This window comes from Colletotrichum acutatum (assembly GCF_030867785.1).
Source record: "Colletotrichum acutatum strain CBS 112980 chromosome Unknown BDZ83scaffold_1, whole genome shotgun sequence".
In the NCBI taxonomy this organism is placed as follows: Eukaryota; Fungi; Ascomycota; class Sordariomycetes; order Glomerellales; family Glomerellaceae; genus Colletotrichum; species Colletotrichum acutatum.
Genome location: NW_026848995.1, coordinates 935,208 through 948,379, shown reverse-complemented (window position 1 = coordinate 948,379; position 13,172 = coordinate 935,208). Strand labels below are relative to the sequence as shown.

Genomic DNA, 13,172 nt, shown 5'->3' with positions numbered 1-13,172 from the left:
AATACAGGTGACAGCTTAAGGTACACATACAAGACGCCCAGTCATTCTGGCGTTATGGCCACTGCCATCCCAATGCCATCATTTGATCATCACTCTCTTCGTCTCCAAACATCTTCAGTTTCTTCCGTCAATGAACAATCTTCGAATCAGATACCTCTCAATCCAATCACCAGTAGTCGCGGCGGGAGATCCCAGTCATGTACTTGAGCTTAGAGGTCCACTCAACCCCAGTGGGAGGCCAGGTAGGTTCCGGGACGTAGTCTCCATTGTCCTCATCGGCGTCGGGCATATCCGCGTCGTGGCTGTCGTAGTCAGGTTCATCTCCATCCTCATCAATCTCTTCATTCTCTTCCATGTCCTCAGAGTGCTCGGGAGACGTGTCCCATGAGAGAAACGCCGGAAGGGGGTCGCTGCGATGAGCCGGGCCTGGGATCGAAGACTGCATGTTGCCGTGGTCCGAATCGCCGCTACTCTCGGGGACGACACTGCCATCTCCATGGTCGGGGCTCAGGCTCGAAGACGAGGAGTGAACATCACCCTGATCAGGCGACTCGTTGCTCTCAGAGACGTCACCGTAGTTGCCAGGGTGCGGGCTCATGCTCATGGGCGAAGGATACGCATCACCCGGGTCCGACTCGCTGCTGCTGCTGTCGGAGGCGTCTTCGTCATCGCCACAGCCAGAGCTCATGAAGACATCACTCGCGTCAAAGAGCTCCTTGTTTCTCTCATTTTCGCGGACGAGGGCGCGAAACTCCTTCTTAAGACGGTCGCGTATCTTGCGCCGGGCAATTGCGTTATCGTTTTCGTCGTCGTCGGTCCAGTCTGAGCAGCCGGCGAGGGGGGAGAGCTCGCGGCTTACTTTCCTGTCCTTGAGCTGGTTGTTTTTTCCCTCTCGCTTGTTCGACTTTCGCACAATTTGTGACTCTGCCTGGGCCTCGATCTGGGTCTTGGTCCGAATACCATTATCACGCTCCGACAGCTTCTTCAGAAAGGTGTCGATGTCCTTGATGAAGACTTGGAAGTCGCCCAGCTTGTGACGGTCCTCGAGCTTCGTGGGGGTGATCTCCTTGCCTGCGCCGGTGAAGGTAAAGGGATTCTCGACGGACGCGCGGATATTCTCCGAGTCTTGCGTTCTTCCTCCTCCGTTGGCTCGGCGGCGGCTGCGGGCTTGGCGGCGAGCGACGCAGGTGTGGTAGGGGCAGGTCTCGCCGTCGTGGGTGACGATGCCGTCTTCCTCCTTGCAAAGGGGCGAGGCCGAGCCATAGGCGCACTTGTGGTAGAAGAGGGCGTTGAGGACGCAGCCGCAGGCTGTGTAGTATTTGTAGACGCGGCGACACATCTTGGGATATTGGTATATGTACGTATGCTGCAGTACCTTTGGTCAAGGGGCGAGGGATTCTGTTCGGTGAATCGAAACAGCCTTTTTGTTTTTCTTTGCTTTGACAGCGTGGTTTCGTATGCTGGTTCTGTAATTTCTTTTACAGAATGTTTCGTGGCGAGGCAAAGTGTTTCGCTGAAGTGAACAAAGTGCACAAGGTGAACAAGGTGAAGCTATCGTGAGCAAAGGTCGAGGTGAAGGCTGGCAAAATCTAGAAGTTGTGAGCTACTTCCTTTTTTTTTTGGAAATAATACGTCTTTCCACGCCTGGAACCGACTGACCTTGGATTCGGAAAAGACTGGCTGGTCAAGAATAAGGTGAAAGAATGGCGACAGTGAATCACACTTTGTTGTTTTTTTGAGCCTCGAAGCAACTGGTTCACCTTCAAGTTAGTGTTTGAATCACCACTTGCCTTTTTCTGAAGGTGAAGAGGAGGGTGGTCAAAGGCCATAGTGAAAGGAGAAGAAATTCGAGAGGTACGACTGGTGAGAGGAGGAGTAGGGCACAAAATTGGAAACTGGCCCTCCTTTTGCGCCTGAGAGGCTTCTCACGATCGAGGGACGCGGGTTCATTGTGTTCAAGGCAGCGCTCTAAGACTCAGTAGGCAGTATTGTGGGACGAGATTGGGCAGAATGCTTCTGCTAACTCTATCATTAGTTATTAAGTAAGAGAATTATAAGAAAGATCTGAAACATGCCCTCTCTAGAGATATCAAGGCCATACCCAAATCCGTAGAATTCCGATATTCAAGACTCAGCCCCTTGTGACATCTAATGTTTAATCCTCATGGAGGATATGTAAGTGAAAGGAGAGGTGATGTCCAGCTCTGAAGCTGATAGAACCCGTTTAGAGAATTTTCTCGCACCTCTTGCGGCTCGAGAATCAACTCATTCAAGATCTCACCTTCTGCCCCCTTTCCAAATCCCCTCCCTGGCTCTCCTCGTCCTCCTTACTCGTATCGTCGCTCGTGACCAATCTCTGGTCTGTGACATGCTCCTGTTCCAAGCTGTACTTCTTGACCGTCACGCTGATGAGCATGCAGAAACCGCCAAACGCAATCAAGCTAATCCAAATCGCCCGCAGCGCATCGCAATACGCCTCCACTAGATCCGCCCGCATGGCATCGCCTTTGGGCATCCTCTTGATCACCTCAACCACAATGGTCGCATCGCGCGAGTACTCCTCCGCAACGTCCGCCAGGGAAGGGATATCGAGCAACCTGTTGCGAAACGCATTCTGGAAAATGACGCCCGAGACGGCGACGCCAACGGATTGCCCAAACGTGCGCAGGAACGAGTAAAAGGCGGCGGCTTGCCCGTTGAGGGCGGGCTCGCAGGCGGCCTGGATGGAGAGCGCCATGGCGGGGAAGAGCATGCCCGTGCCGAGGCCGATGGGGATGTTGAGCCAGATCCAGGCGGGGACGGAGGTGTCGGGCCGCATGAGGCACATGAGGCCGGCGCCAAAGGTGATCATGACCCAGCCGGCCCAGAGGGACCAGCGGTACCGGCCCGTGACGCCGGCGATGAGTCCTACAGCCATGGCGGAGGGTGCGACTGTGAGGCTTTCTGGGAGGGCGGCGACGGCGGAGACGACGACGGAGTAGTCCTTGACGGCTTGGTAGTAGAGGACTGCGAAGAAGAGTGAGCTTATGGGCGTCCTATGAAAAGGGTAGAGATAGGGGAGGGAGGGATGGCTTACCAAGGAAGTAGAGAATCGACCAGAGAATCATGCCATGGAAAACAGTCATGATGTAGTTGGCGACCATGGTCCAATTGTTGAAGATGCCCTTGTCGATCATGGGCACCGGCGCAAACTTGAGCTCCCAGAAACCAAAGGCCACAAGAATGAAAACACCCAGAATCATTGGCAACACACACCTGAAGGAGGCCCACTCATACATGACACCACCAGTCGAGATGCCAAACAGAAAACTCGTCGAGCCCGCCGTGAACAAGAAGCTTCCGAGCCAGTCGAACTTCATGAGTTTGGTCCCAATGTGGCCGGGTACCTTGGCCTGCTTTAGGAAGAAGAAGATCATGACCGCCCCGATGGCGATGATGGGAAGATTTATCCAAAAGATCCACCTCCACGAGATATTCTGCGCGAATCCGGCGCCGATCAGGGGCCCCGTGACCGTACCGACCGACCAAACGGCCGACAGGAGCGAAAACCACTGGCCACGCACCGCGAGCGGGACGAGGTCCGTGATGATGACCTCCGTGAGGGCGAGGATCCCACCGCCGCCCACGCCCTGGATAGTCCGCCCCGCGATGACGACGTGGAAGTTATTGGCGAGGGCGCCGACGATGGAGCCCGCGGCGAAGAGCAGGGCCGAGACGTACACGAGGGCCTTGCGCCCAAAGATGCTGCTGAGCCCGGCGACGGTGGGCTGTAGTACCGTGCTCGCGAGGAGGAAGCTCGTGCCGGACCAAAAGGCCTCTAGGGCGGTTCCGCCAAGGGCGACGCTCATCGTTGGGAGGGCGACGGAGAGGGTTGTTGCGTCAAAGGCGACGGCCAAGGCGATGGCGCAGAGGGCGCTGAAGGCGAGAAGGAATTCCCGTGAGGGTTTGAAGACGACTTTGCCATGTTGGTCGATTTGGGTTGTTTGTTTCTCCAGCACCACTGCTGGTGTTTCTGTTTGTGTTGTAGACATTCGGAGAAGTGTGGTTGTGTTCGAGATAGGAGGTCAAAAGGGGTCAAAACTGGATCTAACTTGTGTTTAGCCAGTATATTTTCTTACTGGACTGTGATAATAAGATGAGTCCTCTTTTAAGGATACTTTTAATCAGTGAAGGGCTTTATCCATAGCCTTATATGACATTCAATGTGCTCAAGCCAAGGCTAGGTTGGTCACAAGTGAAATTCCACCCAACAGGCCCGCTCCGTTGGGAAGCCTTACGCCGGTGCGGCTCAATCACCGTCGAGGCCACGTTGGTAGGGCGCCGTGAATGGCATCATGGACGACCGAGTGCGAGCCGGCCGGCCTATCATTACGTCTGTACTGATTCACCATTCACGCAAAGTCCGAGCAAGTCATTATTTCTCCGCCGCCGAGGAGCCAAGTCTGCAAAATTGCAAGGCACGAGAGTAGTCCGGCTGGGTCTGTACGACCGGATTAAGCACCGGCTTAGAAACGGGTGTGGTGTTGTTTGCGCAAGTTTCGTTCGTTCGTATATGTTATAGCAGGTGAGTCGGCCGAAATATTATGCCGAAGGGAGCGGGAGGCTGACCGGCATAACGTTCGGGGCGCTGTGGGGCCTAACCCGGCCGAAGGATTTGATGCACTGGCCAGCACCTTAAAGTCATGATGCGGTTAATTCCCCCTACGCACACCTTAGTAAACGATTGCGAACAGGAGAGAAGATGCCAGATGATAGTTAGGGGATAGGATAGGAACCCTTTGCGGGCAGGACAAGATCTGCGAACAATTCGCGGCTTGCGTCACTGTGAGTGATGCCATTTCACTCCTCCAAACACCCTGAGCAGCATCTGGGATAGCATTCTGCCAGTCCCTCTCTTTAGTAAGTCGGGCTTGCTTAATCGTTCCCGTATCCGGATTCACCCGACTCTTGCCCTCAGCATCTTACAATTTGGTCACGTCGGTGTTTTGGGCGAAGGGGAGCTCGGGCGGTGCTGATTTATCTCCTGATCTTCTGCGCCCAGGCGGCTCCAAGGGATCTTGGTTACACGCCCGGCTTGTGGCCGGCTATCTCCGAGGCGGTACGACCACCAAAGGTGATTGGTCTGCCAGATCAGAAATCGGGGTTTGTATCAAGGTGCCCAGCTCGGGCTTTTCAGGGACATGGATAATTCACCGGATGCAATGGTAATCTTCTCAGGTCGTAGACGGTGTCAGATGAAGTGACTGAATGGCAGATGTTATTCTTGCTCAAGTCACACCGTGACAGCAGTTCTCGAAGCTTCAGAAATGACAGGAGGTCTCGAAAGGTCGCTTCCGGAGCGACGTCAAGGCTCGCTTGTCCGGAAAGTGAATGGGATCACCCTGCCAGCTAGACATACAGACAGCCGCTTAGCCGAAAGACCGGGATAATGAGCGCCCGCTGTGAATTTTGCCCAACGTCCGAACGGCGTGGCCTGACTGGCTGGGCGTTCCTGAGAGCCTTCGGGTCTAATGAGTAACGTCCCTCGAATGTAAGCAGGGTAATGGCGAAGGCGATAGTATAACTTCATGGTGCTAAGCAGGCGAATGCTGTTCATTCGAAAGAGGTGACAGATCGCTAGCCTCACTGCCGCAATTGATTTCTCGATGAACTGGCATGTTTCCCCAGATCTTACGCTGGGCCGCCTCGTTGGTTAGATTTTAGCGGGATCGTCCGATTTATGGAAAGTATAATCAAAGGCAAATTTGCCGAGAGCCACGAAGGCATCGGTGGGCAAAACTAACTGTCAAACTTGTCAGAGAGAAAGTTAACCGGTGGGCGAAGTTCTCCGCGCATCCCGGCGGCATTCTGGCAAGTCAAGTCCACTAGGCAAGTACCGAAGTTTGACTCGAGAAAGGTCTGCTCACCCTCCCATATATCGGCTTTCAGGAGCAGGAATCCCCGCGCAGAGTGAGCTCACTCTGCGCTCCCTGTGACGAAGTTTGACTAGGCGACGAAAGTGTGCAGTTCTGAACCGAAATGCTTGCTTTTCTTCCATCGACATGATTTCTCAATGGAAAACATGCGCCGAAAGTCTCGTTCAACAGGATGCCGTAACGTGGAAAGCCGGAGAAGGCCGCCATGTATCCCTAAGCTCAGGCAGTCCCGGGAACCTTGCACATCCTCGTAAGCCTCCACAACCCTGACAGATTGACGACGACAGCCGAAAGAAGGGCTTGGGCCCGCAAGACCTTGAACCCCGCAGGCGGATTGTTCAGGTGCGAGTTCCTCGGAACGAATTTGATAGGTGCCTTGGCGTCGGGGTACCGTTGATGTGTGGACGTTCAGACCGCAGCTGTCTGGACTCACGGGTCTCAATCGCACTCACATGGGGCTCATGTACCTAGACAATTCCTATTGTGCTTTCGTGCACATCGGGCCCATACCACTCAGCGCTTCGATCGTTTGCCATTCAACTGGATCGGATTAGCAATGGCATCTCTCTATGCTTGATTGATGAAGGAAGTTGCGCGCTGAAAACCGCTCTCGGACCCTCGATTAAGAAACTCATAGTATACAGATGTCAAACGGCATAAACAGTTTGACAGCCCCGGATACGGGACACGGGATTGAAAGAGTTGCCGCATCAGTGCGTATTCTGATGCATGTCAGTCTGTGAGACCATCCCAGGATGCCATTGAGGCAGGTCAGCGACCAAGGCCGACCATTGAGACGGACGAACGGTGACAGTTTGTTGAAGTCAAAAATAAGCTCGCCGCCTCCTCGACATTGGAAGTGGAGAACTGGTAGATCCTAAGATCATCGTAGGGATCCACTGAAGACAACGGAAGAAAGCAGCAAATGGATGATCCTCGCTTCGATTAGTGCACTTTATGTAAGCAAGATGGTATCACGTACATCCAAACACCTTCCGTCAACATCCATCTTTATTTGCCCAAGGCATCCAAAAAACAACAAACAACACGAGTATCAAATCACTCATTGATTTTGATAGCCTGTGATTAACCTCTTTCGGGCATCGCCGTGATCGGTTTCGCCAGATCAAGTCGATGTACTCGTGTGGATCGAGACACGTCGGCTTTATATCACGGCACTGCTCAGACTGGACAACGAACACTATGCAAGATGTCGGGCGGGTTTCTGTGTCATTCTACGGACTTCAAGATATCAACTCGACCCTGTTCTCATCACTGGATTCAACAGGACTTTCAACTTCACGCTGTAAAGCCCGACACCCACGACGAAATTTCCTCATTGGGAGGCCCATCATCGGATGAAACGATCCCATCAGCCACGATGACGAATGGCTAAATCTGCTTCACGCCGTCAAGTGTCGCGTGTGTGTGGACAGCCACCCGACAACCAGGCCGTTGGAACTGCAGATTCAGCAAACACTGATCTACGTCTGCCATTCGACTCATTAGCAGCAATGGAACCCTGTCGACCGAAGGAACCTGCTCCTTGATATCGAGGGACTAATTAGCCCCCAAGCGGTCCGCAAAGCGTAGGGCTACTTGGATATTGACGTGCTCAGCCCCGCGGAATTCGAAGATCCGCTATTTGCCATGTTGACAGCCTCTCTGCCATTAATCAACCTGCTTTTATTCTGGAGCCGGAGCCGGAGCTGAATGTAGGATTAGGATGCCAAAGCAAGAACTCTTGCATCATTTTCAGTGATAATCAGTATCAACGGCGGCGCGTCATTGCGATCAGACTTTGCCGAATTCTTGGTATGAACCATTTGCGTTCGATTCTTTAGATTGACAGTACTTCCAACGGCTTTCGAGTGGCCCGTCTCGCAAACCTTTCGCACGGCAGTCGGTGAAAGTGCCCTACAAGGCCACTACCACGATGCAGAGCACATACGCACACGCAGTCCCTGACACCTGTCTGAGGTGCCATCCATCGACCGGCTTGCCGAACAGCCGGGTTCTTCCCTACATGATCGACACAAGGACGCCAGCCGTTGTTCACCTCTCACGGTACATTTCGTTTGCCGTCTCAAACAATGTGCGCACGAGCGGATAGGACCACCCTTGGTCACCAACATCGACGAATCGTCAGGGCTTAGCGGTGCATGAAACAAACCTTCCGAAAGACCAGACAGCATAGGCTACAAGCTGCCCAATGCTAGGACCACCGAGATCGCCCTCCACCAACGGCGCGGTACTGATTGATCATTTCGAGCTCTTGCTATTTGCCAACGCGTCAAGTTGCTGCCACAGAGTTTCGTAGAGCGTCCCATCGGTGATCCAGCCCCTCCGCTGTTCTTCCTCCGAGCAGGCATACAGCATGTTGGCTCAGCCTTAGAGGTCCGTATTCAATGAAGGATATGTGGTTCATCGCTATGACATAGGAGCTTCTACCCCTCCATCCCGCTACCTCTCTCCGTGGTCTTCTCTTGTTGTGACTCGACAATCGGCCTCGGGACTTTATGCTTTTATTCCAAAAACTTGTGAAAAAGAGCTTGACCCCTCACAGCTCACCTTCGGAACGGCCTCCTGCACTCTGTTCTACAGATTTGTTTCGCAGTACCAACACTGCCCAATACGATTATGGTGAATACGGGAAAGCCCTCCGGCGGCTGCAAGTTGTGCAGATCCAGGAGGATCAAATGTGATGAGGGGAAGCCATTCTGCATGAGATGCAAGAAGTCGCGGCGGCAATGTCCAGGTTACCGAGATCCGTTCGAGGCCAACATCCGCGACGAAACGCAAGCGACTATCAAGAGATTCAAGAAGTCTAGAGGTGAAGAGAGTTCTGACGAAGAAGGCAAGGATATCGCGCCCGTTTGCAACAAGCAGTGCTTGAAGACGGTTGCTGGTCCGAAATACAAGACGTTCGATTACTCGAATCCCGCCGCTTTCCCTTACCACAAGGACGACGATACGACCGACGAAGACGAAGACATCCCGGCGTCCATGTTCAACTCGCTGGATGAGCAGGCCTCTTGCTACTTCCTCTCGGAATTCATCATTGTCCCGTTTACTCCTACGGCCCGAGGGTACTACCGTTTCCTCCCTCGGTTCCTGAGCGGGACGAACGTCTCCAAATGTCTTTCCCAAGCTTACAAGGCTGTCTCTCTGGCTGCGCTGGCCAGCCGCCGTACGGTAAATGCCAGTGCCGCTCTGTTCCATGCACAAGGTCACTATCTACGGGCGGTCCGGGCCGTCAACAAAGCTATAATGGACCCGGGAGAGGTGCTCAATGATCAAACTCTGGGGGCTGTGCTTATGCTGGCTTTCTACGAGGTGAGTCTATTAGTGTGAACATTTTACAGAACTTCAAGCTAACAAGTGAGAGATTTTGACGTCTTCTCGAGACTCTATCGCTGAGTACACCAACCACATGAAGGGTGCCGCAATCATTGTCAAATTGAGGGGTCAAAAGGGGCTCGAGACACCGGAAGGCGAAGAAATGTTCGCAATTACCCGGAACCAGTGTCTCTCTATTCACTGTCTTCCAAACTCTCCCGAAGTATCCGAATTCACATGGCTTCTGCATCACGAATGTCGTGGTCGGATGCAGCACGCCATCGCGAGCATGGATATCCAGAGCAGTCAAATTCGACAAGATGTTGATCGGGTTCTCGGAGCGGGAGACCGCAAGCCAGAGACAATCCAGAAGGTGCTCGATGCTCTCAAGCGTGCTCAAGCTTTGGAGGCCAAATTCCGCAAACTCAACAACGATCCCAGCCCGCAGTGGAAAGTCGATACGGTGGAGTGGATACTGGAGCGATCCGACGACGAGCTCGATACGACCCCAACGTTTCCAGGGCCTGTGTACGGGTTCTTCAACTTACCTCTTGCAATCTTGCACGTCGCCACATGGTGTTGCCATCTGATGCTTACCACAACAATTCTGCGGTGCATGGCCTGGCTTGTGTCCCCTGATGATTATCGAATGGGAGAGGAGTATGAAGAGCTGAAACGTTCGGCTATGCTGCGTATCGAAGATACCATAGCTTCGACCCCTTTCTTTTGCAAATGGAATGGCTACGGCGTGGTCGTAGCTCAGTTCCCCTGCGGCAACACCAAGCCAGACGACCCTTTGAAGGGCGCTGCCGGACTGATGGTTTTGTGGCCCATGGTCACGGCTTGCAGCAGCGACTTTGCAACCCCCAGACAGAGACGCTTTCTGAGAGGCCGTCTTAAGTACTTGGCAGAAGTCGCCGGAATTAGGCAGGCTAATGTTTTCTACAACGTAAGCAGTAAAAGTCATCTCGAGAGGCCTTGAAGTTGCTAATGAACGTGACAGATGCACGACATTTCATCTCCATCCCGAGAAATCGAGCGAGACCGCAGATCTGGCGTTCATTCATATTCTGGGGCGGACACCTTGCTTAGCATGCCCTTTTGATACTACACGACACGTACAGACGAGATGAAACGGTCATTTCCTTCATACAGCGAGACGAGACCAGCGACTCTTTCAACTTTCCGTTTCCTTCGTTCGATTCACATATTTTGCAGCGCCAGCGTCAACGACTCTTCCATTCCTTGGGACTTTTCCAACTGTACACAACTTCTTTCGCGTGTCTAAATATGACTGTTACGGCCAAAGGTGCATTTGGTACGGTGTACATCATCCGAGAGGCGGCCTCTGGAGGCTCCGTCTCTCGCGCGGTGTTGGTTTGTGCAAGACCGATGTCATTTTGTTTCGCGTCTCGTGAGTTTACACGGGTTTCTTTTATACCACCAAGCGCTCATTTCATGTTCCATTTTCGTTAGCTGCAAGCGGGAAGCGTGGGATAGTTTTCGTTCTATTTCTTGTCATTTTTTTTCTTTTTCTTTTTTTTTGGATTTAGGTAGGCTAGTAGGGCAGGGAAGCGTTGGGCTTAGACAACTGGGCACGACTTGACGACGATTGGTATGGGTTTGATACCGGGGTAACTTTTTGTTCCCTCCCAGAAGACTGAGATCTCTCAGAAATTTACAGATGACATACCTTTGTACAAGGCGTATCTCAAGCGTGAGATTTCAAGTTCTACCTCAATCTAGGTCCAAAGGCGTAAGGCAGATAAATCAACATGATGAACCACATAGAAGACGTGTCCGTTAGGGAAAATAGCATTCCCAAAGCGCCGAACATTCCATTATCCAATAACAGTGAACCAGTATATCACCAGTCTCTCGCCCACGATATCTTTACCACAACTCTCGAGCGACACTCACTTTCACCTCCCACGCCGCCCAACACCGATCCTCTCCTCCCTCGTCCGTCCCCCACGGCCCCCATCCCCCGGCGTAGGCGTAGTCTGCACCCCGCCGCCGCCGCGCCCACTCTGGCCCCTCTGCGCCCTCATCATCTCCTGTTGCCGCCTAAGCAGCTCCCGTTGCTGCACCTCATCGTACTCCAAGCTCTCGTCGACGTCCACGTCTGCCGTGAGCATGCTATCGTCGTCTAGACCCTGCTGCTGCTGCTGCTGCTGCTGTTGCTGGAGGCGTTGCATCTGTTGCATCTGGTGGATCTGAGCTTGCGTGTACCTTTGCTGGGGATGCTGCGGCGAAGATTGCTGCTGTTGCGGTACGGGTGACGAGAAGGGATGCTGCTGGTGCTGTGCCTGTGCCTGCTGGTGCTGAAGGATCCGTTGCTGCTGTTGGGCGGCGAGGGCGGCTTGGTGTTGTTGCTGCTGCTGGGCCTGGACGAGGACCTGCCGTTCTCGGACGATGGCCTCGCGGGCGCGGCGGTCTTCGTAGGAGGCGATGTCCTCTGCCGTTATGGCGAGGGTTGTTGCGGGGCGGCGGAGCATGACTTGTGTGTGAGATGGGGCTGGTGTTGTCTTTACTGCTTCTCTGCTGCGCGGCCTTCTTTTTTTTTTGACCGGAGATGTGCGATGAGCCGGGGGGGGGGGGGTTCAAGGAGGCGATTCAGTGAGTGAAGGAATGTGCGAGTGAGTAAGTGAGTGACAGGCACCCGTTTGAATTGAGCGCGGGATTGTGGGGGCGGGAGGTGGTTTAGGGTGCCGTGTGTGTGTGATGAGATGTGATCAGTGATGTGAGGCCGGTGGATGATGGAGCTGTAGCCTGGTGGGAAGAGAAGAGAAGAGGAGGCGCCTGGCTCGATCCTTACTTCGGGATGAAGGATAGTAGATTGACGTTCCGGAGCTGAGAATTCGGGAGCGTTGTATTCGGGAGGAATAAGAGTTCGTCAGAGGCGATAACTGATAGCCTAGAGTCGTGGGAGTGAGGTGAGTGATGAGTGAGCGTCGTCGGATGAGTCCGTCAAAGTGTCAAGTGAGTTCGCGGCACGGGGAGCAGCTGAAGACGACGACGACGGGGCTGGAAGAATGCAGCGCGAAGTGAATTTCTGCAACGGGATGCGATGCGATGGTATGCAAGGTACGAAGTACGTAAACTCGGTGAACCGGTTCGTGGGGGGTTGCGTGGTCTCTCAGAAAATATCGTGGAGCTGATATGCAAGTCGAGAGTCGTTGTGGTTTGGTTTTCCTCTTTGGTTAAAGTTCAGCGCGACCCTGGCAGGACAGGCGACGGCGGGCGGTAAAAAAAAACAAAAACATGGATGGTTCGGGCGGGTCAAGGCTCAAGCCGGGGCGGTCCGTGGTGAGCGGGCTGGGTCCACTGTTCCGGCTCAGGCGACGGCGTTGGATGTCGCCCAGGCCCCTGTGCAGGTGGGAGAAGGGCGGCACTGTAACTGTACGCAGTATGCAAGTCAGCCCTAGGGGACTCGAATAATACATCTCGTTGCGACGTTGCGACGTTGGATTGTTGGTGCCTGTTTGACAGAAGTTCACTTTGGTGATATTCTCGGGCGAAGTAGATGTCAGTCGACATGGGGTGTACACACACAATGAGAGAAAGATTCACACGCCATCCAAGGTAAGTTGGTTGTAACATTACAATACTACTTTAGATACCTAGGTACTCAATTTTTACTCCAATCCTGATTCCGTGCCGGTCCATACCGCTCAGTAAATGCCCGTAGCATAGACATTCTCCGCCTCCCATCGCAAGAAATCCCCAAGGTCGTGTCCCAAATTATATCCCATAGGCACAACCTCGGGCTCCCCATCAGAGCCTCTCATCATGACCAGGTCCATCATCGGACTAGGCGGCAGGCTCCCGATGCTCTCCCGGTTCTGCCGCTTGGGATGCTGTTGCTGGCCCTCCATCGTCCACCGCCGAATGTTACACCCTTGCGTCAGGAACTTG

General features: G+C 53.5%; 5 protein-coding genes across 5 annotated transcripts; 1 reads left to right on the top strand and 4 right to left on the bottom strand.

Annotated features, from left to right (window-relative positions):
• Positions 1 to 166: 166 nt before the first annotated feature.
• Positions 167 to 1,339, bottom strand: BDZ83DRAFT_746318 (uncharacterized protein; the record flags this gene model as incomplete). The annotated part of the gene is made up of 1 exon (XM_060513252.1): positions 167 to 1,339. One exon carries the CDS (start codon positions 1,337 to 1,339, stop codon positions 167 to 169), a length of 1,173 nt encoding a protein of 390 aa, XP_060371976.1.
• A 930-nt stretch (positions 1,340 to 2,269) lies between these two features.
• Positions 2,270 to 4,031, bottom strand: BDZ83DRAFT_564191 (major facilitator superfamily transporter; the record flags this gene model as incomplete). The annotated part of the gene is made up of 2 exons (XM_060503616.1): positions 2,270 to 3,006; positions 3,077 to 4,031. 2 exons carry the CDS (start codon positions 4,029 to 4,031, stop codon positions 2,270 to 2,272), a joined length of 1,692 nt encoding a protein of 563 aa, XP_060371975.1.
• A 4,524-nt stretch (positions 4,032 to 8,555) lies between these two features.
• BDZ83DRAFT_564415 (uncharacterized protein) lies at positions 8,556 to 10,359 on the top strand (the record flags this gene model as incomplete). The annotated part of the gene is made up of 3 exons (XM_060503640.1): positions 8,556 to 9,251; positions 9,304 to 10,203; positions 10,258 to 10,359. 3 exons carry the CDS (start codon positions 8,556 to 8,558, stop codon positions 10,357 to 10,359), a joined length of 1,698 nt encoding a protein of 565 aa, XP_060371974.1.
• Positions 10,360 to 10,953: 594 nt separating this feature from the next.
• Positions 10,954 to 12,038, bottom strand: BDZ83DRAFT_9904 (uncharacterized protein). Its single transcript, XM_060516046.1, has one exon. The coding sequence runs from the start codon at positions 11,750 to 11,752 to the stop codon at positions 11,177 to 11,179; it is 576 nt and encodes a 191-aa protein (XP_060371973.1). The 5' UTR covers positions 11,753 to 12,038; the 3' UTR covers positions 10,954 to 11,176.
• Positions 12,039 to 12,495: 457 nt separating this feature from the next.
• BDZ83DRAFT_597197 (uncharacterized protein) lies at positions 12,496 to 12,827 on the bottom strand. Its single transcript, XM_060506892.1, has one exon. The coding sequence runs from the start codon at positions 12,792 to 12,794 to the stop codon at positions 12,537 to 12,539; it is 258 nt and encodes an 85-aa protein (XP_060371972.1). The 5' UTR covers positions 12,795 to 12,827; the 3' UTR covers positions 12,496 to 12,536.
• Positions 12,828 to 13,172: the final 345 nt, after the last annotated feature.